At 46.1% G+C, this 26,663-nt stretch overlaps 1 protein-coding gene across 2 annotated transcripts in view; it reads left to right on the top strand.

Moving 5' to 3' along the window:
* The window catches only part of Ythdc1 (YTH domain containing 1), a 305,795-nt gene that overhangs the window by 85,194 nt on the left and 193,938 nt on the right, over positions 1 to 26,663 (top strand). For both annotated transcript variants that reach the window (XM_068382583.1, XM_068382575.1), the window contains 4 exons: positions 1,323 to 1,409; positions 1,526 to 1,771; positions 2,257 to 2,374; positions 15,020 to 15,104. In XM_068382583.1, the coding sequence (XP_068238684.1) occupies positions 1,323 to 1,409; positions 1,526 to 1,771; positions 2,257 to 2,374; positions 15,020 to 15,104 (536 nt within the window). The remainder of the gene's footprint in view (positions 1 to 1,322; positions 1,410 to 1,525; positions 1,772 to 2,256; positions 2,375 to 15,019; positions 15,105 to 26,663) is intronic.

The following is a 26,663-nucleotide window of genomic DNA, read 5'->3' as shown; positions in this document are numbered from 1 at the left end:
GGGAGAAAAACGTAATGGCAGACAGCCTCAGCAGAAGAGGTCAGATCCTACCGACAGAGTGGACGCTCCATCTACAAGTTTGCAAGAGTCTGTGGCGTCTTTGGGGTCTACCATCTCCTTTAAGGATGGAGCAAGCCAGGTTGAAACTCCAATCTTTTGTAAGCAAGAATATGTGTTCAGCAAGGATGTGGATGAGTCTAGTAGGAACCCTCTCCTCCTCAGAACAATTTGTTCCCCGAGGAAGACTGAACTTTCGTCCTCTCCAGTTCCATCTCAACAGCCATTGGAACAAGGAGAAAGACCTAGAGACTGTCTATTCCAATTACGAACTCCATCAAAGACTGCCTTCGGTGGTGGGACGAACCGAACAAGTTCCAGGAAGGTCTCGACCTAACGCAAAAGAGCCCAGACCTTGTGTTATGCTCCGACGCCTCGGACTCAGGGTGGGGAGCAACCCTAAACAAGTTGGAAGTTTCGGGACTGTGGTCAGAGAACCAAAAGAACTTGCTTATAAATCACAAGGAATTGTTGGCAGTTCTTTTAGCCCTCAAAAGTTTCGAAGGATCAGTCACCAACAAAGTGGTTCAAGTCGATGCCGACAACACGACGGCATTGGCTTACATTGCCAAGCAGGGGGGTAACTCACTCGATATCTCTGTACGAGACGGCAAAGAATCTCCTTTTGTGGGCTAGGGAGAGGAACGTTATCCTTTTAACAAGGTTCATCCAAGGGGAGGAATAAAGTTATTGTATAGTTATACCAATTGCATTGTACATAAAACCTCACTTGAGGGGCTATAGGGTGCTTTTCTTAGTCCGACTTGTAATAAATTTACAAATAATATGAATTATAGAATAACCACAAATCTTTGAAATTTCTTTTCATAAAAGGACAATAATGAATTTTAATGAGTCGGAAATAGTATGAATACAAAACAATGTGACATCATGGAAAATTTTTTACTAGTCAGATTCATAATGATTTGAAGAGGTTTAAAATTTATTGATACCTTACTGTACTTGCTATGTATAGTTTAGTGAGACAAGGGACTTTATTTTGCCAAAATCTTACCAAGATTTCCACATTTTGTTTCAAGTCGTAAAATATGTACTCTACTGGGTGATTATTGACTGAAATAAATTTTTCTTAATGAATATTGTTTCAAGTGATGGAAATTTAATTGAAAACCTAAAAGTAATTTTTAAATTTTGAAAGTAGGAAACCCTGGTCAAACTGTACAGTATCCAGGAAAATTTTATCTTCCCCTGTAATCACAAAACACTTTTATATTCTAACTGTTGAACAATGCCATCTATTATAGGAGGAAAAGAAGCTCAGGAAGAGGAGAAAGAGGAGAGGAAGAGGAAGCACAGTCTTTCCGATACGTCATTAAAAAGTGTAGAAGAACGTAAGTTGATAACAGTTCATTTTTATTAGTATTTAGGATCTGGTCTATATTGAATTACACATTTAACTACATCATATTTTTCTTGGTTTTGCTGATATATTGTAATTTTGTTACAGCTCCTAAGAAGCAGAAGGAAAGCTCGTCCAAAAAGAAATATGACTATATCACAAAAGTAAATTATCTCTTCCGAGATGCAAGGTTCTTCCTAATGAAAAGTAACAATGCTGAGAACATTCAGATATCCAAGTCTAAAGGTGTTTGGTCAACACCACCACAAAATGAGGCTAAGCTCAATCAAGCTTTCAGGGAAGCAAGAAATGTCATTTTGGTCTTTTCTATCAAAGAAAGTGGAAGATTTTGTGGTAAGGCATTATTAGTAATAATGATTAATGAATGACAATATCAATGTTTTTATTTTTCAAGTAGTGACGAGGTATTTATTATAGTCATAAATTTATTTGAAACTAAAGTACAAGCTTTTTTATATTTATTCTAAATTTGATTTTTCCACATATTAACTCTTGACCTTCAAAACAATTTATTTTAAGTAAAACTAGATTGATATTTGTTAAATATATGCATTATATGATAAATAGACGTGAGGTTTTTTTTTTATTAATGGAAACATAACCTAAGACAAAACATTGCCACCATATCTGGCCAAGTTATATCCTTGTGGAATTTTCCAAATACTGGAAAACACCAGAAATACACAGTAGAACACTATGTTTTCTTTTTATGAAAGTTAATTTTCATTTATTAATTATGAGGCTTTGTAGAGTTAATAATTACTTATTTTCATTTTACTTCTGTTCTATGAAGCTTAACAGTATCTTCATTTTTGAAGGTTTTGCCCGTCTTGCTGGTGAATCCCGTAGAGATCTCCCAGCAGTAACATGGGAGCTACCACCAGGTCTGTCAGCTCGAGCATTGGGAGGAATTTTTGAATTAGATTGGATATCCAGGTGAGTCCCAACACTTGTTTTTATTGTAAAAGTGACTGCCTTTTGATGTCTGAAGTTAACAGTATATTGAATATTGTTTTTTTTTTTTTTTTTTTTTTTTTTTTTTTATAAATAATTTCGGTACAAACCCATTACTTAGTCCATTTTGTCAATTCTCTTGAAGTAGGAAGGGGAGTGTGAGTTGTGGCACTGTTTGAGTAGTGCATAAACTTTACTGTTGTGCATCCTGCAACCAAAGAAATATGTAATTTGTTCCGTAACTGGAATACAAACCACGCTATTTGATAGGGGTATTACTTTCGGCGTAGCTGAAATGACGAGCCATTAAAATTTAACGAGGGTTTACTACCCACACCGCTAGTTAGCGGGGGTAGGGGAGGGTAGCTTGCTTACCTCCCCCCCCTCTCACACACACCTGTGCTTGAGCTCACTTTACATTTGGCTCGGAGCGAGAACGGTTGTTTCCTCTCTTTCTCCTCGCCTATTTTGGACTGCCATTACTTTTTGTCTTTTAACTTACTTTTTCTTATACTTGTATATATATATAAACATTCTTAATGTTTATGAATATATATGTGTATAGAAATGTAGTAAGTTTCCTTTTCAGTGTTTGTGCTGTGTGTGTGATATACGACAATGACACTTGCGTAGTAGCAAGGCCAGCACAGTTCCACTTCGTGGGGAATGGCCTCTCCCTCTCTGGTCCATCGGTCTTCCCGTCGGCATATATCCGTTAACTCGGCCGCCGCAGGGGAATCGTCATCACCTGGACCCTCTTCATTCAACTATTGTCTTCGCCTTTTCCTCTTTTCCTACGGGAAACTTGGATTCTGAGCAAAGGGAATATGGCATTTTAAAGATTGACTACGGTCTCTCTCTTCTCGAGGTCGTTCACCTTTACTACAACAACGTACTATTGCGGAAGCTCCTTGCCCGTGTGCGGGTTAGGTTGCTCTTCCGATTGTTTGTCTCAATTATTTTTAGTGAAAATCTAATTGTATTTTAACTTTTCAGCTTTCTCCGTGGGGAACACTTCCCTTTGGGGCGGTCAGTGGTTCTCGCTATTAGTGAATATTCTTAGCTGAATTGAATGATTATAATTCTGTTTTTATTACAGTTACTCCGCTCCCCCCCTTCTCCCGTGGATGTCATCTGGGGAAGGAAGGGTGCATACTTAATTCTTATTTTATGTTATTCCCTCGGGGTTCCTCTTCGGAGTTCCTCCCTAGGGAATTTCTGTTAAATAATTATTTAATTTTATTTTCCCAGTTAACTATGCAGTTTTTCTTCGTTCGACTAAAGAGTGCCAACGAAGCAGAGCTGTTCTGTTCATGCCTGGGGAATCTGCTGTCACTGGCGTCCCTCAGAGGACGTCGGCATGGGCATAATCCCTTCTCTTAGAAGTACTCCCGTGACAACATGGCTAGCACTTCAGATCATCTTAGAACGCTAAAGGAGGTTCGCTTCCAGGGGTTGGACAACTTCCCCTCCAAGGGTGGTTTCCTCCCCAGGTGTGAGGTGGTTTCTCCCTTCAGAGGGAGAACTTCCCATACCTTGATAAATTTATCGCCTCCGACTACTGTTGCTGCCCTTCAGCCAGACTTCTCTCCCCCCTTGCTGAGTTTTTCTTCCTTCAGGGGTGGAGCACAGTCTTGGCAAGTCTCTTCTATGAAGTGTTCACCTCTTTCGTTCGCGAGAGAGGCCACTCATAGCGACTCCTCTTCGGAGGATCACTACTGCTAAGGTCAGCTTGCTGATCCACCGGCCCTAAGGGGCATCATCATGGGCGTCTTCTAGTCTCTTCTACGAAGTGTTCACCTCTCTCGTTCGCGAGAGAGGCCACTCATAGAGACTCCTCTTCGGAGGATCGCTACTGCTAAGGTCAGCTTGCTGATCCACCAGCCCTAAGGGGCGTCATCACGAGTGTCTTCAAGTCTCTTCTACGAAGTATTTATCTCTCTGGTTTGCGGGAGAGGCCTCTCATAGAGACACCTCTTCGGAGGATCAAGCAGACCTTCCAGTTACCTACCGATCTACCAGCGCAACCTTGTGCTGCAACGTAGTCCTTTGCACTTTGGTCCTGGACTAACACGGACCTTTTACAGTCCCCATCGGTGGATGCTCGCCCTTCCAAAGGGCACATCCCAGTTCCTGATTGTCCTGCCAGCTGACTTACCGATCTACCAACACAACCTTGCGCTGCAACAAAGGACTTCGGTCCTGGACTCTAAAGCAGACCTACTTACGGTCCCCATCGGTGGATGCTCGCCCTTTTTTTAAAGGGCACATCGCAGTTCCTAATCGTCCTGCCACTGGTCAACCTACCAGCTGACCCTCAAACCTATTAGCGCTACCTTCGCGCGGGCTCGACGACATTCTTCCGAGTGCCGACGATCTTCCGCGCGTGGGTACCGATGGTCTCCCGCGCGCGCGCTCTTATATACGCGCGCGAGCGCTGACGACCTTCGCTTGCGGGGACCGATGGTCTCCCGCGCTCGCCGACATTCTTACGGGCGCGAGCGCCGACAATCTTTCGCGCACGGGTACCGATGGTCTTCCGCGTGTGCGCCGCTACCTTTGTTTGCGCGCGCTCGCCGACATTCTTACGTGCGCGAGCGCCGACCATCTTCCGCGCGCAGGTACCGATGGTCCCCCGCGCTCGCGCCAATAGTTTTGCACGTGCGTGCGTGCACCGATAGTCTTCTGCGCGCGCCAACAGTGTTGTGCGCGCACACGTGCCGACGATCTTCCACGCGCGCCAACAGTATCGGCGCGCGCGTGCCAACAGTCTCGCACGCACCGACGATCTTCCGCGCGCGGGTGACGATGGTATCCTGCGCACATGTCGATGATTTTTCAAGCGCGCAAGCGCCAATGCTCTTGCGCGCGCTCCAATAGTCTTGCACATGCGCATGGCAACAGTTCCGCTCGCACGGGCCAACTTTCTTCTGTGCACGGGCACCGATGGCATCCTGCACGTGCGCCAACAGTCTACCGCGCAAGCGCACCGCCGGCCTTACGCGCGGGGGCGCTCCAACGACCTTCGCGTGTGCGCGCTCCAATAATCTTAAGTGCACGCACACAGCCTTCCGTGCGCTCCGATGGTCTTTTATGTGTGGATGCCGATGGTCTTCCACACGCACGCGGCAACAATCTCCACGTAGTACTCTCACGCACGCGCCAATGCTCCCACTCTTTCGCAACCAGTCACACGCTTCAGTGCAATCTAGTGAGACTGCACAAAAATGCACAGTGCCTTACGGCATGCCAGCGATCTTCCTCACTTTCCTGCGCCCTCCTGCGCAGTTACGGTCCCGGATTAATGCGCCAACTCTTGCCAAAGAGTCAAGGCTCGCAGATCCAATGCACCAGCTCTTGTCTAAGAACCAGCGCTTGCCTGCTCTCTAGGCAGATAATAAGCACCAGCATCATCCTGTGCCATCGCTCCAGACTCGCCTACACACTCGCGCAATTGTCGGTAAAAAGGAGTAAAACTTTTTGGACAGGTCACCGTTGCCTCATTCCTCCCTGCAAGCACATAAATTTTGCCACCGGGAAAAGAGGAATAAGGCTCCACAGAAGGATTCAAGATCCCGAACATTCCATCCTACAAGGGAATCGAATCAGGGAATCCTTGGTCCCTGTTTCTTCTGAAGTTTCTTTTTTCCTTGACAGACCAGCAGCAGCAAACAGGAAAGCTTCAACAGACTGATCTCTAGATCACTGTTTGCTGATAGCTAGTTCACAGTTTATTGATCGCTAGGTCGCCGATCACCAGATCGCCAATTGCTAGCTCAATGCTGATCTGTGACCTCTAGTCCCTCCAATGACTAACGATCTCCAATTGCTAGCATTTCCAATCATCGATAGCTAGTCAATAACTAGTCATCAGCTTGCTGATCACGAGATCACCGATGGGCAGCTCATCTTTCTTCGATCATTGAACTCAGCTCGCTGATCTCTGACCAGCCCATCTTCAGCTTGCTCATCTCTGACCAAGTGGGGGGACCATAATCAGCTTGCTGATCTCGAACTCACCATCGGCGCACAGACCACCTATTCATTGGTCCTCGGTTATTTGCCAGCAGTTTGTGACTCGAACTTACTAGTCACCGGCTTCCTCTAGTTCCTAGATCAGAAGTTATACAACATACTTCTCGCTACTGGCTGTTTGTCATCACGCTAATGTGATTGGTAAACGTTCGACAACCCTCATCAACGGCTTGCCAACAGGGAACTACTTGCGAACACACTCCAACTGCACAGTATCCACGATACCCAACGGTTAACCATTGATTAACATTTGCCTGATTAATTTTATTATAAGGAATAGCATCAATCCCATCAGGGCGCGTGGTAAGGCTAAGCGTGGCCTACCTTCTAAAGAAATTCTCTCTCAGAGAAGAATTTTTACACTGGGTACCGCTCCTGATCCTTTACGACACGAGTCAAGACTCCAGCGTCGACAATCTTCCATGCAAAAGGATCACCAAGGAGCTGTCCCTTTGGGTCAATGTCCACACCATGTTGGAGTTCGATCGAGGGCTAAGACCTCAGGTCTTCATTCGCACACTGGACCTAAAGGACTCTTACTCCCAGGTCCAAACCATCCATCTAGGGAGGTTGGAAGATTCAGTCTAGACAAACAAGAAACACCAGTTCAAGGCACTGTGCTTCGGTCTTTCCATTACACCCATCCTGGTCTCACAGGATCGGCTTCTGTCACCGCTCTCTAGGGACGACTAACTGACCTTAGCAGACTCAGTGGCAACCTTGCATTAACACTGGAACTTCTGAAGTCTTTTTACCAAGATCCAGTGATCAGAGTAAACCTACGGAATCTTCCCTACTTCCCTCCCAGGAGACTGGTGTATCTGGGAATGATTCTAAACACCAATCTCCACTAAAACCTTCTTGAAACGAGAACGACTTCCATTCCAGGAGACTGGAGTCAGAAAAAGAAGAAAGGAGGGACCATAGTGCTGCACCACACGACCTCAGCCCTCTGGACAGAGCCCGAAGGTACCTTCACTTAAATCTCTTAAGAGATGAAGGCCAACTTTTCGGTTCTTAACAGACCACTCAGTGATGTGATGGACGACACACTGCACACCACATAGAGACTCACATCGACAAGCAAGTAGGAACTGGCTTATAGACTCTTCCCATCTAATAGTATAAACACTAAGATGGGCCAAAGTCCGTTCAGTACCACTTTCAGCCCGCTTCATTCCAGACTGGAAGAACGTGCTCGCCGACAATCTGTGCGCAGCATCTCAGATAGGTATACCGAATGGACTTTGGATCGCCATCATGTAGCCAACAAAGTCCCAACTTTACGAGGTCCTCCAACTAGGGGGTCTGTTCACAATGCTCCTGTACCTTAGGCTACCGTTGCTCACCAGCCCTAGACCCCAAGGCTCTGTGGCAACAACGGTGGGTACAACAATGATGTTTACGTCTCGTCCCTGTTTTATCTGGAGAACGGCACTCAACAAGGCTAGAACATCGGTCAACCTCTCAAGGACTATCCTAGCTCCACTATGGCATTATGCAGAAAGGTCTCCAAACCTTTTGCAACTCCTGATAGAGCTTACAAGAGAACCCTCTCCGCATAACAGACAACCCACTTCGACACCTACCACAAACTATAGCTTTGCTATGAGTGCACGCCTGAAGACTACTCAATACCTCTTTGCAAAAAGGTTGTCTAGATACCTGAGGAGTTTCTCAGCATCAGTCTACCAGGCAGTATCACGTCTTGTGTGGTTGGCGTCATGGGAAAGTGTCTCTTCACTCGATACTTCGATTCCAGCAATAGCTGAATCCTCGAGTACATGCAAGAGGAAAAGATTCCCTGTTCAGTTTCGACAGGTAAAGATGATCACTCAACCTTGATCCTTCACCTTCATGCTGAAAGAAAGGGAGACCCTTTCATAGATAGACTTTTCCTAACTCATACGGACTTACAACTTGCCTTTCCCCAGTCGGAATTGAGACCTTCCTCTCAGAACATGGTTCAATCTCCGATCCCTAAAGGGACCTCCTTGTGTTCCACTTCACCAGGCAACAAATTTCCTCCTGATTTAAGAACACAATGTTCCTACACACTCGGACAGCAACCATACGAGTAAGGAACTTCATGGTCTCTCTTTCGACATCGCCCATTATTGAGAAGGGCGAAAGACAATGTTCAGTTTCGTCCTTGAGTATGTCACTAGACACAGTCTCCAGAGGTGACAGATCTTACACAAGTCTCAACTAGGTAACGGACGATCTAGATCATCCGTTATTGTACCCAGGGTAAGGTACGAGACTTTACCTAAAGAAAACGGCAACAGCCTGCCCAGGTCCCTCCTAGAGGAGGATCACCGAAACATCATCTCGACATGACGACTCACAGTGTCAGGGGCATAACTATGCCCTGGTCCTTCTTAGCAGATTACTCTGTGATGCAGGTTTTACAAGAAAGGATGTGAATGCTCCAGGTGACTTTCACAACCTTTCTCCTGCAAGACGTGACCCACAGGAACTCGATACGATCTCTATCGGTCCAGTGGTGGCTGCACAACAGCTGGTTGTATACCTCAAGCTTCTTAATGGACAAGTAGCAGAAGGTTGAGGGCACTGTTACCCACTTTTAGTCTGTGTGAATGAAAAGATTTGACTGGATCTTATTCTTTTCTTCATCCTACCCCCTCGTGGGGAAAGCAGCATCCTGGGGTCTCTGCATAGCTGACCTCAAACCACTGCAGGTAAACCATGCTTCCTTGTGTTCCTAGTATTAAGACTAATACTGTTACATCCCCATACCCTGATGACATCGCCTATTCAAGGGGATGAGGGGAGGTAACGTTCAGCTTCGTCCCTGAGTTTATTGCTAAGACTCAGAATCCGGGAGTAGCAGATCCTTGGTTCAACTCCTTCCGGATTTCAAGTCTTCGTTCCGTAACAGATGACCCAGACCATCTCCTACTGTACCCAGTAAGGAGTCTGAGGCTATATCTGAAATGAACAGCTGCAGTTCGTCCCCAAGTGCAGGCATTGTTTGTTAGCACTGGGAGGTCGAAGAGGAGGGTTACCAAGAACACCATCTCAGCATGGATTCGAAAGACAATCCATCTGTCCCTGAATCTAGACCCTCCTCCATCATGTCGCCCTAGAGCTCATGATGTCAGGGGTGTAGCTACGTCCCTGGCCATCAAAAAGAACTTCTCAGTGACGCAGGTTCTACAAGCAGGGGTATGGAAGTGTCAAACAACCTTCACAGCCCACTACCTGCAAGACGTGACCCACAGGAGGCTCGATACGTTCTCTATCGGCCCTGTGGTGGCTGCACAACAGCTGTTTTAAACCTCAGGCTCCTTAATGGACAAGTAGCAGAGGGTTGAGGGCATTGTTACCCGGTTTTAGTCTGCATGAAAGAAAAGTTATGTCTGGCCCTTATTCTTTTCTTCATCCTCCCCTCTCTTGGGGAAAGCAGCATCCTGGGTTCTCTGCACAGCTGACCTCAAACCACTGCAGGTAAACCATGTTCCCTTGTGTTCCTAGTAGTAAGTTAATACTGTCGTGTCCCCATACCCTGACGAGGTGGTATTGGGAGAGTCCTAGCCTAACTGGGTTCTTCGCAAAAGGGACACTATTCTGGCGAAGCTTTCCCGGAAGGTCCCAGACAGAGAGGCGAGGGCCATGAGGAGCCTTCCTGTGTGGGGTGACTCCTTGTTCCCCTTGAAACAGCTAGAGGAGATTATGGAGAAGGTAGCTAAACGAAAGGAAGTGAACGCTCCCAGGCCTCAACCGGTAAGGAGGCCCTCCTACAAGAGGTCAGCATCAGACGGGCCCTCTACTTCTCAGGCCCCTCCTAACCTGACGAGGAGAGAAGCCCCTTCTTCCTCGTGGGCTTCAGCGCCACAGCCCCCCCGTAGAGGAGCTCCAGCAGCGTCTGCCTCGTTTAGAACAGGGTATTTTGCCTCCAGGAGAGGCCGTTCAGGCCGCTCCTCCAGGAGGAGGTAGAGTGGGAGGCCCCCTACTCCTGCACAAGCCTCAGGTTGGGGGATGCCTCAGACGACATTGGCAAGCATGGAAGGCTCACGGAGCGGAACCCTGGACAGTATCCGTACTGAAGGAGGGGTACAGGCTACCGTTCTTAACGGAACCCCCACCTTTGATTCCGGCCAGCCTGTCGGAGTGGCTGGCACCCAAGGACCCGTTGAAGAGGGCGGCCCTTCAAGAAGAGGTGTCCACTATGTTGGAGGAGGTCCTTCACCCAGGACTAGGTTTCTACAGCCGACTATTCCTGGTAGAAAAGGCGACGGGGGGGATGGAGACCGGTGATAGACCTGTCAGCTCTCAACAAGTTTGTGCGCAAGACAGATTTCAAAATGGACATTCCGTAGTCGGTCTTGCTGTCCTTGAGGGAGAAAGACTACATGATGACCATAGACCTCAAGGACGCATACTTCCAAATCCCGGTCCACCCCTCAAGCCGGAAGTTTCTCCGGGTGAAATGGGGTACCCAGATCCTGCTATTCAAGACCCTCTGCTTCGGGTTGTCGACAGCTCCCCAGGTATTCACGAGAGTCTTCACGACAGTCTCTGTGTGGGCTCACGAGCGAGGTATTCGCCTCATCCGGTACCTGGACGACTGGTTGCTTCTTTCCTCCTCAGAGGACGTTTTGAAGGAGCAGGGTGTAAAATTTCTTCAATTTTGCAAGGGTCTGGGTATCATGATCAACCCAGAAAAATTGAACCTATCTCCCTCCACCAGGATGACCTATTTGGGGATGACACTGGATTCCCGACTAGTGAAGGCTTTTCCGTCAGAGGAGCGGGTAAGCAATCTAATAAAGATCCTTCTCCCTTTCCTTTCGGGGCAACCCAGGAGGGCGAAGGACTGGCAAAGGCTAATAGGTCATCTGGTGTCATTGGAGAAACTGGTTCCCCAGGGGAGACTCAGGCTCAGGGCCGTCCAATGGAACCTGAAGAACTTCTGGAACCAACTGGACTCGCCCCAGAAATTAATTCCTGTTCTGCCAAACACAATACCCTCCCTGGAATGGTGGCATTGCCGGTCAAATACGTTCAAGGGGATGCCCTTTGCGACCGAGCCTCCCGAGATGCTCCTATTCACAGACGCCTCCAACCAGGGATGGGGAGCCCATCTCCTCAACGAGACGGCGAGAGGAACCTGGATGGACGTGGAGAAAGGCCTACACATCAATGTCCTAGAGTTGAAGGCAGTCCAAAAAGCTTGCCTGCACTTCATCGATCTACTAAGGGGAAACACTGTGGCGTTGATGTGCGACAACACCACAGTAGTTGCGTACATAAAGAAGCAAGGAGGCCTAAAATCAAGGGAGTTGTGCGATCTTGCCCTAGAGATCCTGGATTGGGCGGAGGCGAACCAGATAGTGTTATTGGCAAGGTTCATCCCCGGGAAGAAGAACGTCCTAGCCGACGGTCTCAGCAGGATGGGTCAGATAGTAGGAACAGAGTGGTCCCTCCTCCCAGAAGTAGCCAGGCTCATCATTCAACGGTGGGGTTCCCCGGTGATGGACCTCTTTGCAACCAAGCTGAACGCACAACTACCCGTGTATTGTTCTCCTGTCCCAGACCCAAAGGCAGCCTTGGAGGATGCCTTTCAGCACAAATGGGACAACATAGACGTGTACGCTTTTCCCCCCTTCACGTTGATCAGGCAAGTGGTCAACAGAGTAAGGGCTGCCCGGAACTTAAGGATGAGTTTGGTAGCGCCCTGGTGGCCGGAGAGAGAGTGGTTCGCAGACCTAAAAGACCTGGCAAGCCATCCTCCGTGGCCACTCCCCGACAGGCCAGATCTTCTACAACAGCCACACTTTCTCAGGTTCCACGACAACCCACAGTCTCTATGCCTTCACGCCTGGAGACTATCGAGCGCCTCCTGAGGAAGGAAGGATATTATCAGGAACGACCAAGAAGATGTCGCGATACCTGAGAAGGTCGTCGGTAGCGGTCTACCAAGCGAAATGGGCCTCTTTCACGAAGTGGTGCGCTTCGAAGAGCATCAAACCCCTCAAAGCCTCAGTCCCAGATATCGCAGACTTTCTAGTATATTTCAGAGACGAGATAGGGATGTCAATCCCAGCTATAAAAGGAGTACGAGCAGCCTTGGGTCAAGTCTTCCTTCTGAAGGGCATCGACCTGGGCTCCTCTAGACACATCTCTATGCTTATCAGGAGTTTTGAACAGTCCTGCCCCCCTCAAACTGTTAGGGTGCCCCAGTGGGACTTGGCTAGGGTTTTGAAGATGTTAAGTAGCCCCCCGTTCGAACCAATGAAGGATATTGTAGACAGGGATCTCACTCTCAAGACGGTCTTTTTGTTGGCCTTGGCCTCTGCGAAAAGGGTAGGTGAGATCCATGGGCTGTCTTATGATGTCTCTCATTCGAAGGGGTGGAGAGAAATCTCCCTCAAGTTCGTCCCTTCGTTCGTGGCGAAAACCCAGAACCCAGCAGTCTGAGATTCTAAATTCGAGGGGTTCTCTCTGCCAGCTATTCCTAGGACTGGGAATCCTGAGGATTTGAGGTTATGCCCTGTCTGTGCCATTAGGAAATACCTTGAGAGGACTGCACATCTCCGGCCGGGCATCAAGAGCCTTTTCGTCTCCACAGGTGTTACAAAGAAGCAGGTATCGAAGAATACCATATCCTTTTGGTTGAGACAAGTTATTGCCAGGGCCTACAAGGAGGAGGGACTGGCCGTGCCAGGTACTCCTAAGCCCCATGACATCAGAGGACTGAGCACTTCCTTAGCCTTTGAGAAGAACATGGCAGTGGGCCAGATCCTTCGGGCGGGCACCTGGTCGAACCAGTCGACCTTTACTGCCCATTACCTCAAGGATTACTCAAGAAGGTCTTCAGACGGGTTCTCCTTTGGGACAGTCATCTCTGCGCTCCAAGTGATTTAACGGTGAAGCCCCAGGCACAATCGTGGATAGCAAAACCAGGATACACAGGTTCGTTCCTTTTCACCCTAATTCCCGTTTCCTATCCCTATCGGAGATAACCACACTTATGTAACCAATAAAGAACACGTCTCTGCAACTTTGTTACTGGACTCAACATCAGAAGATTTTTCAAAGGGTGAGTACTTAGACACTAACGTGAGCTCTTTGTGTAGTTTACCCTACCGTTCGTTTCCCCGTTTTTTAGAACCTAGTTCATATCTAGGCTACTTGGCGTCCGCCTTGCTGGGTCTGAAGGTCAGGAAGCCACTCCCACCTCCTAAAGTGTAAGTCTCCTAAGAAAGTAGTTCGAGGTAAGTATTTGTTGGAACAAATCAAAAATTTTAAGTAATTTTTATTTTTCCTAACATACTTACCAAGAACTACTTTCGGGTAATGGCCCTCCCTACCTTCCCCGAGTGCCTTTCTGCCCTTGCAGGGACTTGTTGCAACATCCGAGGAACTTACTGACTAACGGGACCCAAGCTGACGCCGACCTAGCTCAGGTCTACCCTCGGGGCACGTTCTCTTTACTCCCGGGTTAGCCCTCCATAGAAAACGGGCATAGGGTATACTACACAAAACTGGTCGGTAGAGAGATTACAGGTAACTCCTAAGAAAGTAGTTCTCGGTAAGTATGTTAGGAAAAATAAAAATTACTTAAAATTTTTGATTTTTCTAATGCTAAAATTAAATAAGATTCTTCCAAAGTTTAAGCAGAGAACCTATTTAAAATTTAACATTACATTTAGTTCCCAATAATTTGATTTGACAACCAAAGAATATTGAACAATAAAAAACTCTGAATACATTCTCAATGGTACCTGAAGAGGATAAGCTTAAGCCTAGATACTTTAATCTGGAGTTAAGCATGGTATTTTAATCCTTTTTAGCCTTGAAAGACTACAGTATATCCTCACATAAAAGCAAAGATTGTTAGGAGGAAAATAGTTTTCTCATCAACAATTTTCTGTACATTTGTTTTACTGTATTTTCATATTGTAATCTTTGTTATGACTTAATGAGATTGTATGAGCTTATTTCTGTTTTTTCGTTACCATTCATAAACTAGTCATTAAACACATGTTATACTGGCTGTGGTACTCTATTGGAAATGTCCCTGCCAGGTGATCTGCTGGGCTTGGGTTTGAGAACTGCTTAAGCTCAATAGTTTCTTTTAGTGTCTGCAACTTTACTATCATTGCGAACTAAGGATGGGGTGGTTTGAAGGAGCATATTGGTTCACCTTCTGAGTTCAGCAGCCATTACTTGGCTCTCCCTGATTCTAGCTTGGGAGGAGAGTGGTCTTTGGTGGTGCCGATCATATGAATATATTTTTAGTGTCTAGGACATTGTCATATCCTTTGCGTCTGCCATTCACGAATGACTTTTGATGAAACATTCACAAAATAATTGTTGGACTTAACTAAGTAATGAAGCCAAGAGTGCTTCAGTCGGATGAAGTACAGTACACGGTATGTATGTTTTCCTTCATAGGTATTTATACAATATAATACTGTACATTTTATTTTCATAATGAGTATGTAGTTACTAATTTTACAAATAATATTTTGTTTAACTTTTTTTTTATATATTTTTCATTGTTATTTTATGATGATCGTTTTAAAGTTATTTTTTTGATTGTTTTGTTTTTGTTTTTTCCAGACGAGATTTGTCGTTTACTAAAACACAGCATTTATACAATCCATGGAATGATGGAAAGCCAGTTAAGATTGGTAGAGATGGCCAGGTAGGTGGTTTCCTTTTTGCTTGTGCTGTTTTATTCATATGTATTATATTGAGCAAACCTTGTCTTTTCATTTCAATTTGATGTGACTATTGCAGAACCACATTTGTAAAAAATAGTGTCCTGGTTTATGCACTATAAGTGGTACAGAAGATTTATTGGAACACCCCAGGTCCTACAGTTGCATTCCTTGCTCATATTATTCTTTCATCTATTTCTTTTTGATGTTAAGTCACTCTGATACCTAAAACAGATTCACTTGGGAATGTAATCAATTCATGCCCTCTTTCTTGTTCCTTTATTTAAGAACCTTTTGTTTTCCTTTCATTATCATGTCTCAGTCATTCAGTACTAACATATTCATGCTGCAAGTAATTTTTTATGTAAAACTGTAAATTTCTTGTATAAATGTTTGTTAAATGACTTGGGTTTTTTAATTTTTTATTACCTTACGGGTTACCATAATAATAGATTAATATTGTACAGTATATTGCAAGTAGGAATTACAGTGTACAAGAATTTTGTCATTCATTCTCAAGGTTTATGATATATCAAATCAGTTTAGGAATGAAAAAAAAATCTTATCCGTTAGAATTCCATTTTTTAGACATCTTTGAATTGGTGTTATTGGTCTTAATCCGTGTTTACAGTAGTCATCTCTTCTGATAAAAAGCTGCTTATGGAATATGATTTCCTTACGGAAATGATGATTTTAATATAAAATTGACAGGTTTTTTGTTTTGGTGAAGCTTATATTTATATTGGTTAATCTATCATGTGTCAGAACATCATAAGTCAGTGACACAGTCCATTCTCTGTCTTGTATTTTCCAAGCTTAAAGGGTGAAAGGAATGTCAAGTCGTTTGTATATTTATCCTATTACAATATTGTTTGTTCTGTAACTGACATACAAACCACGCTATTTAATAGGGGTATTACTTTCGGCGTAGCTGAAATGACGAGCCATGAGAATTTTAACGAGGGTTTACTACCCCATCGCTAGTTAGCGGGGATAGGGGAGGGTAACTTGCTAACCCCCCCCCTCACACACACCTGTGCTTGAGCTCTCTTTGCTCTCGGCTCGGATGGTAGATGGACGGGTCCTCTCTCATCCTCGCCTTGCTCTTGGCAGCCATTAATACTTTTTTGCTTTTTCTTTGACAGGTTTGAGCGTGAAGTTGGCCTCTGCGATTATGCGCACCTATCCTGGATTACCCGACCGCCCCTGCGGAACATTCATGTCGGTGGTCGAGACAGACCCTCACACCCTTTGCCCTTACTGTAGAGGCCAACTGTGTGATAGTGGTAATAAGTGTGGTGAGTGTAGAGAGTGGTCTACCTCCCAGTGGGAGAGGTTTTCTCGGCGACGTAAGAAGAAGTCCAGGCGGGATATTTCTTCTTCGATGTTTTCTTTGAAAGGAGAAAATCCCAAGGAATCTTCTTCCATTGCCCAAACCTCCTCCAAAGCTCCCGCTCGATTGGTCCCTTTCGAGAGACCGTCGAGTGGTAGCATAGACCGTAGTTCTGTTTCCCAAACTCGTGGTTCGAGAGATGGCGTTGCCTCCCCTAGCGAGGCAGCTCCACCTCTCACCCCGGGGGAGGATATATCATTAACTAATTTGTTTCAGCTTTGGTCTTCTTTGGGGCTCGAGGGTTCGCCCTCCAAGGAAGCTCTACTTGACATCATCCGATTGGGTGCCGCTGTCAAGCAAACGCCGACTTTGGCAGAGGTTGATCCTCTGTCTATTGTCGACGTTGTGGTGTCAGAGGTATCTAATGCGGTATCTCCTAATACCTCTGCCTCTTTACATCCCACAGTAGCTGAAGACTTAGTTTCTCCCATTCCTGCTCAACCTACGAGGGAGAAACTAAGTCCAACAGTCTCTCCTGCCGGTGATTCTCCCCCTCGGGGGATTTCACTTACAGAGACTCCTCTTCGGAGGACTACAGAAGGTCAGCTTGCTGATCCTACGGCCCCCAGAGGGCGCATCCGTCGCAAGGCTCGCCTTCCTTCACCTTATAAAGCGGTGAGGAGGCGCCTCTTCGGTTCATCATCGTCGTTGCAGTCCGCCGCAGAGATGCCTCATCAGCGTTCACCGACTGTTCCTGCTATGGTCCTGGACCTCTCAGCGGATCTTTCGCGATCCCCTTCGGTGGAAGGTCGTCCTTTCAAAGGGCACGCCGACCTTCCACCCGACAGACCTGCTGACCTGGCGTCGCCGTTCCTGGCAGCTGATGCGCTTTACGCGCCAACGAATCCTGACTATCATGCTAGTCAGGCACCGATCCCTATTACGGGGCAACAAGGGCTTACGCGCCATCGCGTGCATATGTCCCTTACGCGCCAGTTCTGTACGCAAGGCTTTGCCTGAGGTAGCGCGCTAGCGCTCACGTGCGCTCCAGCGCGCCACTGCGCGCTATCAACCTCCTGCGCGCCAGCAACCACCTGCGCGTCAGCGCTCGCCAACGCCCTAGCGCTCTCCTGCGCCTCAGTGCTTTCCAACGCGCCAGCGCTCTCCCACGCGCCATCACCCACGTACAGTACAGTGAACCCTCGTTTATCGCGGTAGATAGGTTCCAAACCCGGCCGCGATAGCTGAAAATCCGCGAAGTAGGGACACCATATTTACGTATTTATTTGACATGTATATTCAGACTTTTAAAACCTTCCCTTTACGTAGTACTGTTAACATACTACCCTTTAATGTATAGAACACTTAATGCATGTACTATAGTACCCTAAACTAAAACAGGCACAAATATTAAAATGTTAGAATATTAAAGTAGTATAAAAAAATAAAGATTGTTACTGTACTCACCACGAAAGAAGTTGAAGAAAAACTTGAATGATGATGGCGATGAATTTGCTGCACAGTAGAAATGACGATGATGAAGCTGATGATGTCTTCTACTGTGCAGCCAATGATAGTATTTTACATCTCTTCAGACAGAGGTGTCTTTTCCTGGGACACCTCTTCAACTTCTTCCAGGGGACACTTCTTCAATTTCTTCCGAAGGCATAGTAGCAGGAGGAACTGGCTCTTTTTTGCGAGGCTAGAAGAACATTGTGATCGGAAGTTGCTGCCGCTGCTTCTTTTTTCGCTCGAAGAGCATCCTGTAGGGAGTCATGTCTTCATCGATTTTGTTGCAGAATTGCATAGAACGAACCATATCCTCATCCCACTCTTGCGACAATTCTCTCAACTCCTTCGCAAGGTTGCAGAGCTTGGCAAGCTATTCTAATGTTAAGCCCGTTTCTTCGACAATTTCTTAGGTCTCTTCCTGTGTTTCACTGTCTTCTTCACTGGCCGATTTCGTCAGGTCTTCGAGGTCTGCGTCAGTTTGCGGCTGGGAATGGCAGTCCAACAACTCGTCGACGTCTTCAGTCGTCATGTCGCCAAACCCGTCACCTCCAATTATCGCAGCCAACTGCACAGATTTCCGTATTGCAGAGCGTTGAATCTCAGCAGGTGTAAATCCCTCGTCATCGTAAACAATCTGGGGCCACAATTTCTTCCAGCTCGCATTAACAGTAGCAGATTTCATTTCTTTCAGTGCCTTTTGGATGTTCTGCAGGCACGTGGCTATTGTGTACTTCCGCCAGTACGCCTTCAAATTGAATGTTTCATCCTCATCATCTTGGGCAGCATCCACACGCATCGAGTTCCGCCAAGGTATTCTTCGTATAGAGGGCCTTGAACGCCCTGATAACCCCCTGGTCCATCGGTTGAATTAATGACGTTGTGTTGGGTGGCAGGAACTCAACCTGAATGCCCTCATGCGACAGATCAGTTGCGTGTCCACCAGCGTTATCCATAAGGAGAAAGATCTTAAATGGCAAGCCCTTCTCTTGAGATATTTACTGACTTGCGGGATAAAACACTGGTGGAACCAGTTGGAGGTCAGCATCTTTGTAATCAAAAGCATCCAGTACACGGGAAGGAGATTCTTATTTTTATTTTTCAAAGCGCGAGGGTTTTTCGATTTGTAAATAAGCCCCGGCTTTAGCAAAAATCCAGCAGCATTGCCACACATCACGAGGGTAACACAATCTTTGAATGCTTTAAAGCCAGAGGCTTTGGCTTCTTCTTTAAACAGGAAAGTTCGCAACAGCATTCTCTTCCAAAACAAGCCGGTCTCATCCATATTAAACACTTGTTCGGGCTTGTATCCACCTTCAGTGATAATGTTCTTAAATGTCTCATTCACGTAAGTTTCAGCAGCGGTAGTGTCAGCGGAAGCAGCCTCGCCATGCAGGGAAACGCTTTTCAGGCCGAAGCGTTTCTGAAACTTCGCGAACCATCCTTTCCTGGTGGAAAAACTTTGTTTCTGAGGCTGGGAATCAGTGGATGTCCCTGCTTGAGGTTCATCTAGTACATCATCTTCGTCTTCTTCAGTATGGTCGCCATTGTCGTCTTGAGGTTCCTTTGCCGCAAAATTCTCATACGAACCCAAAGCCTTGGTTCGAATGGTGTTCGTATCCTAGGCTATGTTCTTCTTCCGGCAGTCAGCAATCCAGATTGCTAAAGCACCTTCCATACGGACGATCGTTTTATTACGAGCGGTAACAACTCGCTTCGCTGACCTGCTAAAGGTGATTGCAGCCGTCTTTCTAATGTTCGCATCGTCCTTCTTAATGTAGCGAACGGTGGATTCGTTCACTCCAAAATGGCGGGCTGCGGCCGCGTAACTTCTGCCTTCTTTCAACATATCGAGAAGTGTCACTTTCTCAGTAATCGTCATCATTTTTCAGTGGCGTTTAGGCTCACTACCAGCCTTAGTAGAAGCAGAACGCTTGGGAGTCATTGTAGGGGTTAAACAGAAAGTTCAACTTCAAACAGTCACGCACAGCACAGTTTAAAGTTACACAGTAACGTAGCAGCATCTACCCGGCGAGAGAGCGACAAACAAAGTGGCCGCGAGAAGATGCTACTGGTCAGAGAAAAGCCAAGCTGCTGCAGATCGGAGAAGCGGTCAAAACGCCAATCACAGGCTAGATTACAAAACTTGGGAGCTGATTAGTCATCTATCAGCACTGGAACCAATCACAGTCCGTCTTACATGCTACGTAGTAGTTACAAATTCAAATACAAGGTACTATATATGCTTTACGTACGCTATTTTACGCTTGTTTTGTTGTAGGATATGTACGCTTATTCGAGATGTGATTTTTGCAACAGAGAATATTATTGGATGCAGTACTACATATACATACAAAAGGTTCATGGAAAAGATGCACCTCCATTACATTTGTAGTAGATACAGTAGGGTCCCGAATTATACGTGTTCGAATTATACGATTCCCCTATTATGCGATAGCTATTTTTCAAAAATAAATTTTCTGTATCTGCGAAGCTGTTCAAAGTCTGCTAGTCAAGCACTACAAAAAGTATCAAATCTATATCTTTTTAAGTATATTGGTAGCCCTAAATACGGTGATTTATAATAAATGTTACAAAACAATATTAACATTACATCTTATTAACATAATTTCATTATAAATAGCCTATTTAAGGATAAAATTTCACATCAACAATGAAATCAACTGTTAACTGTGCGAGTCCAGCTGACAAAATGTAAACAGAATTGTGGTTACATTCTCGGCAATCTTTATCTTTCTCCAACCTTTCGATAATTTTAATGGTAGTGTTAATGATGGTATATTAAAGCATTATTTTTTTAGTACAGTATATAAAAGCTTTATTTTTCCCTTCGGGCGTTCAAGGTTTTCACGAGTAGACTGGGGTCGTTTATCGGCAGTGAATAGGCTAAACTTCGGTAACGAGTCGGCAATATTTTGTCATATTTTAAAGTTTACATTTGATTTGCAAAGATTGGTTTTGTTGAGTACAAAGAATAATTATAAAAATCTCTCTCTCTCTCTCTCTCTCTCTCTCTCTCTCTCTCTCTCTCTCTCTCTCTCTCTCTCTAAGCACGACATTCGATTACAACAGCTGATCCATCTCTCTCTCTCTCTCTCTCTCTCTCTCTCTCTCTCTCTCTCTCTCTCTCTCTCTCTCATGTTATACAATACTTACTAATAGATGAAGAAACCAAAATCGGTTTTCTTAGTGTCAATGAAATACGAAACAAAAAAAAATATACCGTGTTTACATCCATTTCAATCATAGCTTAAAATACGGTATCCGATTTCGTCAGCAAACCACAATTTTTTAGGATACATCATTTTATTCTAGAAAATTGCTACTCTTCAAATAGTTAATTGCGGTTTAAGAAAACATGTGCATTTGTTTTTGAATTTCGGGTGTGTTTTGAAAATCGAGTACAGTATTGCTGACTTCTTTTTGTTTTACTTCTGGCTGTGATCAGATCAGCTGATGTCTAGCTGCCGCTCTCAATATGCGCGTAAGAATACAGCAACAAAGTATTGTTTATACCATTTCTCAACTTATTCAAAACCATCTATAGTGTTAGTTACTATTACATAAGCACCAATGTGTTTTAATCTATCATTTTTTTTGTTAAGTACTTTTAAAACACACACACACACACTCTCTCTCTCTCTCTCTCTCTCTCTCTCTCTCTCTCTCTCTCTCTCTCTCTCTCTCTCTCTCTCTCTCTCTCTCTCTCTCTGTGTGTGTGTGTGTGTGCGTGTGTAACAAATGAAATCTTTGTGGCTTCACAAAGTATTAATTATATTAAAGGCAATCATGATTAAATTTTTCCTTACTTTCTCCAAACTCGCACCATCTCTGTCACATCGAACGTTATAGCGGTAACTTAATTGTTCGATAACTTTAAAAATTGGCCTAGTACGTGCTTCTTCTCTTACTTTTTTTATAGATGGTTTCATAATTGAAGTGGGTTCAAGTTGACTTATAATTAAAGTTAGGAAAGGTATTTTGGATACGGAATGGACAATCATCTTTAGTAACAGTTTAGAATTATCGTGAATTATTATTCAGTCATTAGCGGCAGTCTGTTATTGTCGATTAAACGCAAAAAGAAAAAATAGTTTTCCTGCTTTGCTACGTATGTAGGAATTTATATAGATACGTTAAATAATATTTGTAATAACATATTTACTAAAAGCTTTTAATATTATTTATCACTTTGATCATGCGTGTTTAATGCCTTCGTTTGTTTGTTATGATCGAAGATGTAGCGTACAGTAAACGAATGGAAGGTTTCCGTTTCAGGTGGCATCATAAAGAAAAACATCAAATTAATGGCATTCATTCCATTTATTTGGAAGTTCTAATAAAAATTAAGTAGAGCATTGGTAATAGCAAAATCAACATATAATCAATACTTGGTAAGATTGCTGTTGATGCAAAAACTAACCTATACACAGATGTGTAAATGCGTCTGTTTCTTCGTTATGATCAGAGATAAACGTAAACAAAAGATTGGTTGTCGTTTATTATTGTGCGTTTTGGCGTGTTTAGGAAACGCATGAAATAAAATCGCCTTTATTTTGATAATTCTGGATTTTCAATGATACAACAAAAGCTAGTCTATAGAGTGATGGTTTTACTATTCACCAGTTGTCTTATACAATAGATATGACAAACATTAAAATTTGTCTGTATTTTGGGTCGTGTAATAACGGAAATATACGGTGTTTACACCCATCCTGGTTTTAATTTTAACCTTTTTTCAAGTTATTAGAACTTTAAAGCATATTAAAATTTTGATTTATTTACAAGAACAATTTTATATAAAAAAGAATGCAGTATAGTACATAGAAAGTATTGGAAATGGGTAGTAAACACGTTTGAATTGGCAAGTTGCTGGTTGCCATGGCCCCAATGGAATTATTTCTGTTAGTTGTGTGTTTCGAAATCTGCGATTTTCCATTTGTACGAGGTCATTGATCGCCCAAATTCTCGCATAATTCGGGACCCTACTGTATATTTCTTTTATATTTTATATTTTATATTTCTTTTATAATATATACATGCGTAATGAAAAAAGTCCGTGAAGTCGTGAATCCGCGATGGTCAAACCGCAAAGTAGCGAGGGCTCACTGTACATCCATCTCTCCTACGCGCCCACGATCTTCGGATCTGGGAGCTGTAGGGAAGTCAAGTACTTCGCCTACACACCAGCACTCGCCTGCAGTCTCCAGCGTGCTATCCCTTGCCAACGTGCAATCGCTTTTGTTCACCTGCTCGCTCCCACAAGGATACACGCGCGCCCACGTCCATCCTCTCCAGCAGCTATGCGCCACCATCCTGACGCGCGCGCAAGATGCGCGCCCACGCACACAGGTTCAGACTGCGCGCCCGCACGCAAGGGATATCTCTCCTGCGCGCGCGTGCCCTACGACATCTTCTGGAGCGCGCGAACTCTCGTCCGCATGACCACGGGTCCAACATCCTGATCCTGCGCGCCCACGCACGCGCTAACATCCACCCGCATGCGCGCGAGCGGACAATCAGCCTCCTGCGCACTCTCCTGTGCCTCCCGCGCGCGCTTCTACGCGCCATCACTCAGCAGTTCCCCGCGCGCCCGAGCGTACCCTCGTAGCTGTTCCCCGCGCGCCCGAGCGTGCCCTCGTAGCAGTTCCCCACGCACCTGAAGTCTCCCGCGCGCAACCTCGGGTATTCCCCATCACGCGAGCTCGGGTATTGCCCATCGCGCGAGCTCGGGTATTGCCCATCGCGCGAGCTCGGGTATTCCCCATCGCGCGGGCTCGGGTATTCCCCATCGCGCGAGCTCCAATACCCTCCCCCGCGTGAGTGCCAATACCTTCCCCCGCGCATGCGCCAATACCTTCCCCCGCGCGAGCGCCAATACCTTCCCCCGCGCGAGCGCCAATACCCTCCCGTGCGCAAGGCTGCAGGACAACACGCAGCAAGGTCGCCATCGCCACATTCCCCTCCCCGCAAGTGCAGAACAGCACGCTTGGCGGTGGAGGGGAAGCTTCCAGAAAGGTCCAGGAACACTTCTTCTTTTCAGGCGAACCCCCGTATGGAAACTCCTCCCATGGATCTGTCAATCCCTGTCCCTCCAGAGGGAGTGTCTAACAGCACAGCGGTCAGCCAACAGCCATGGTTCGGGGCACTATTCAGAGCGGTTATACAGGCTTTCAAGCCTGTTCTCTCTGAATTGGGCCACAAATCCTTGGCTGTGTCTACCCCTCTGAAGAGAAAAAGAGGAGTTTCGGACGCAGTGACTTCTCCAAGAACTAAGCTGTCTCCTCGCAAGCCCTCGAGTCGGGTTCCCTCCCTGTCGGACGAGGATTTCCCGTCCTCAGGGGAGTCACATGAGGTGAGACGTTCCCCCATCGCATCAATGAGGGAAACACCACCTCGCGTTGAAAAGTCTTCCCAGGTAGGGGCGTAGAAGAACTTGCCTCCGTCTTTGTTAGTGTTCTGCATCCTTCCAAGGAAGGAGTCGAAGGACTCGAAGACAGTGCCAAAATCCTCGACGAGACTTAGGACGGAGCCAGCTAATCACTCGGAGAACGTCCGCGATTCTCCCCAAGAAGAGCCTTTGGGAACAGGAGACTTCGCTGCAAGTCCGACATCCGGAGGAGAACTACAAGAGTTAGAACATACATTTTGGCAGTTTCTAACTCTATGAGGACTCTCAATGGGTTAGCCGACCCAGAGATTCCCCCTCGAGAGGGCAAAGACACGGTCTTGGACCGAGTATTTGGAACTCAAAAACCTTCTAAAGCCAGGGTGGCTCTGCCCTGGTCTGGGGGGGTTAAGAGTACCAGGGACAAGATCGCGGTCCAGATCCCTGAGTTAGCCTCCTCCAACCGCTCCAGTGCCAGCAACAAGCTTCTCCCACCTCCTCGCGTACAGCAGAGGAAGTACTTCGAGATCTTGGAGGAGCCTTGTTTAGCTCTTCCTCTTTACCATTCTTTGGAAGAGCTTACCAGGGGAGTCCCTCTTGAGAGAGACTCCAACCGGCAGGTCTCATTCTCGGCAACTGAGATCCTTATGCAAGCCACTTTGTGGCTGGATATCTGGTTAGGGACCTTAGGTATCCTGATACGCTCTGAGGATTTCTTCAAAGAACGTACCAGGAAAGCTATGGAGACGTTCCTCCTCTCAGGCACTCGCACGTTAGAGTTTCTGGCCCACCAAGTCTCGAACTTGTGGGCGAACACCATCCTGAAACGTCGGGATGCGGTGGCTGAGAGGTTCCATCAGAAGGTCCCTAGCACCGAGATAAACAGGCTCAGGCATTCTTCCTTAGAAGGAACGAATCTGTTTGAGCCTAAAGACGTGGAACATGTTGCTGATAGGTGGAGGAAGTCCCACCAAGACTCCCTCCTGCATAGGGCTTTGACCTCCAAGCCCTATAAGCCTCCACCACCCCAGCAGTCCCGTCCTACCAAGACCACGAAACCGACAACGACAGCGAAGACAGTGGTGTCTAAGCCCTTTCCTGTCAAGGACATGAAAGGCTGAAAGTCCTCCAGGGGAGGTAAAAATCCTAGAGGGAGCAGCCGAGGCTGCAAACGCTAGGATTTGCAGTCCCCCTGCATGTCCACCAGTGGGGGGATGCGTACAAAGTTGCGCAGCAACTCGGGGCCGATTCCTGGATGATTTCCGTAATCAGTCAGGGATATCGCGTCCCGTTCACAACATCTCTACCTCCCTTGACGACAAATCCAGTGTCATTGAGCTCCCTTGACATGGGATCAGCAAGGGGGCAAGCCTTTTGGGCAGAAGTCCAGACCCTGTTGAAGAAGGGCGCTCTCCAAGAGGTCGTCGACGGGTCCCCAGGCTTCTTCAGTCGACTCTTTCTTGTAAAGAAGGCGTCTGTAGGCTGGAGACCAGTCATCGACCTCTCGGCTCTGAACAAGTTTGTCAAACAAACTCCATTCAGCATGGAGACTGCAGACACAGTCAGACTAGCAGTGAGACCGCAAGACTTCATGCGTACACTGGATCTGAAGGACCCGTACTTCCAGATCCTAGTCCATCCGTCTTCAAGGAAGTACTTAAGATTCAGCCTAGAAAACAAGGAGTACCAGTTCAAGGTGCTGTGTTTTGGTCTCTTCACAGCACCACAGGTTTTCACCAGTGAGTTTCTCCCTAATATCTTCGTGGGCACACAGGATCGGCATCCGTCTCCTCCGTTATCTGAACGACTGGCTGATCCTAGCAGACTCGGTGTCATCCCTTCTTCAACACCGAGACAAACTTCTGGGACTTTGCCAGGATCTGGGGATCATGGTAAATCAAGAGAAGTTCTCTCTGCTTCCCACTCAAAGACTGGTATACCTAGGCATGATTATAGACACCAATCTCCACAAAGCCTTCCCATCAGACGACAGGATAGCAAGGCTGAGGAAGGTCGCAAGCCCTTTTCTCAGATGAGAAGAACTTCCAGCCCAATCATATATCTCCTTGGTCACCTCTCATATTTGGCTCATCTAGTTCCCAACGGTCGCCTCAGGATGAGATTCCTCCAGTGGCGACTCAAATCCCGGTGGAATCAAGGCTACGATTCCCCGGACGTCATGATCCCTATGGGACCTGCGGAACGGACAGACCTCCAGTGGTGGGTGACAGACGAGAACCTACGAAGATGAGTGGATCTTCTCGTCCTTCCCCCCGGATTTGATGCTGTTTT

This window comes from Palaemon carinicauda, chromosome 1 (assembly GCF_036898095.1).
Source record: "Palaemon carinicauda isolate YSFRI2023 chromosome 1, ASM3689809v2, whole genome shotgun sequence".
Taxonomy (NCBI): domain Eukaryota; kingdom Metazoa; phylum Arthropoda; class Malacostraca; order Decapoda; family Palaemonidae; genus Palaemon; species Palaemon carinicauda.
The sequence above is the reverse complement of the archived record's forward strand: the minus strand, read 5'-3'. Positions and strand labels throughout refer to the sequence as shown.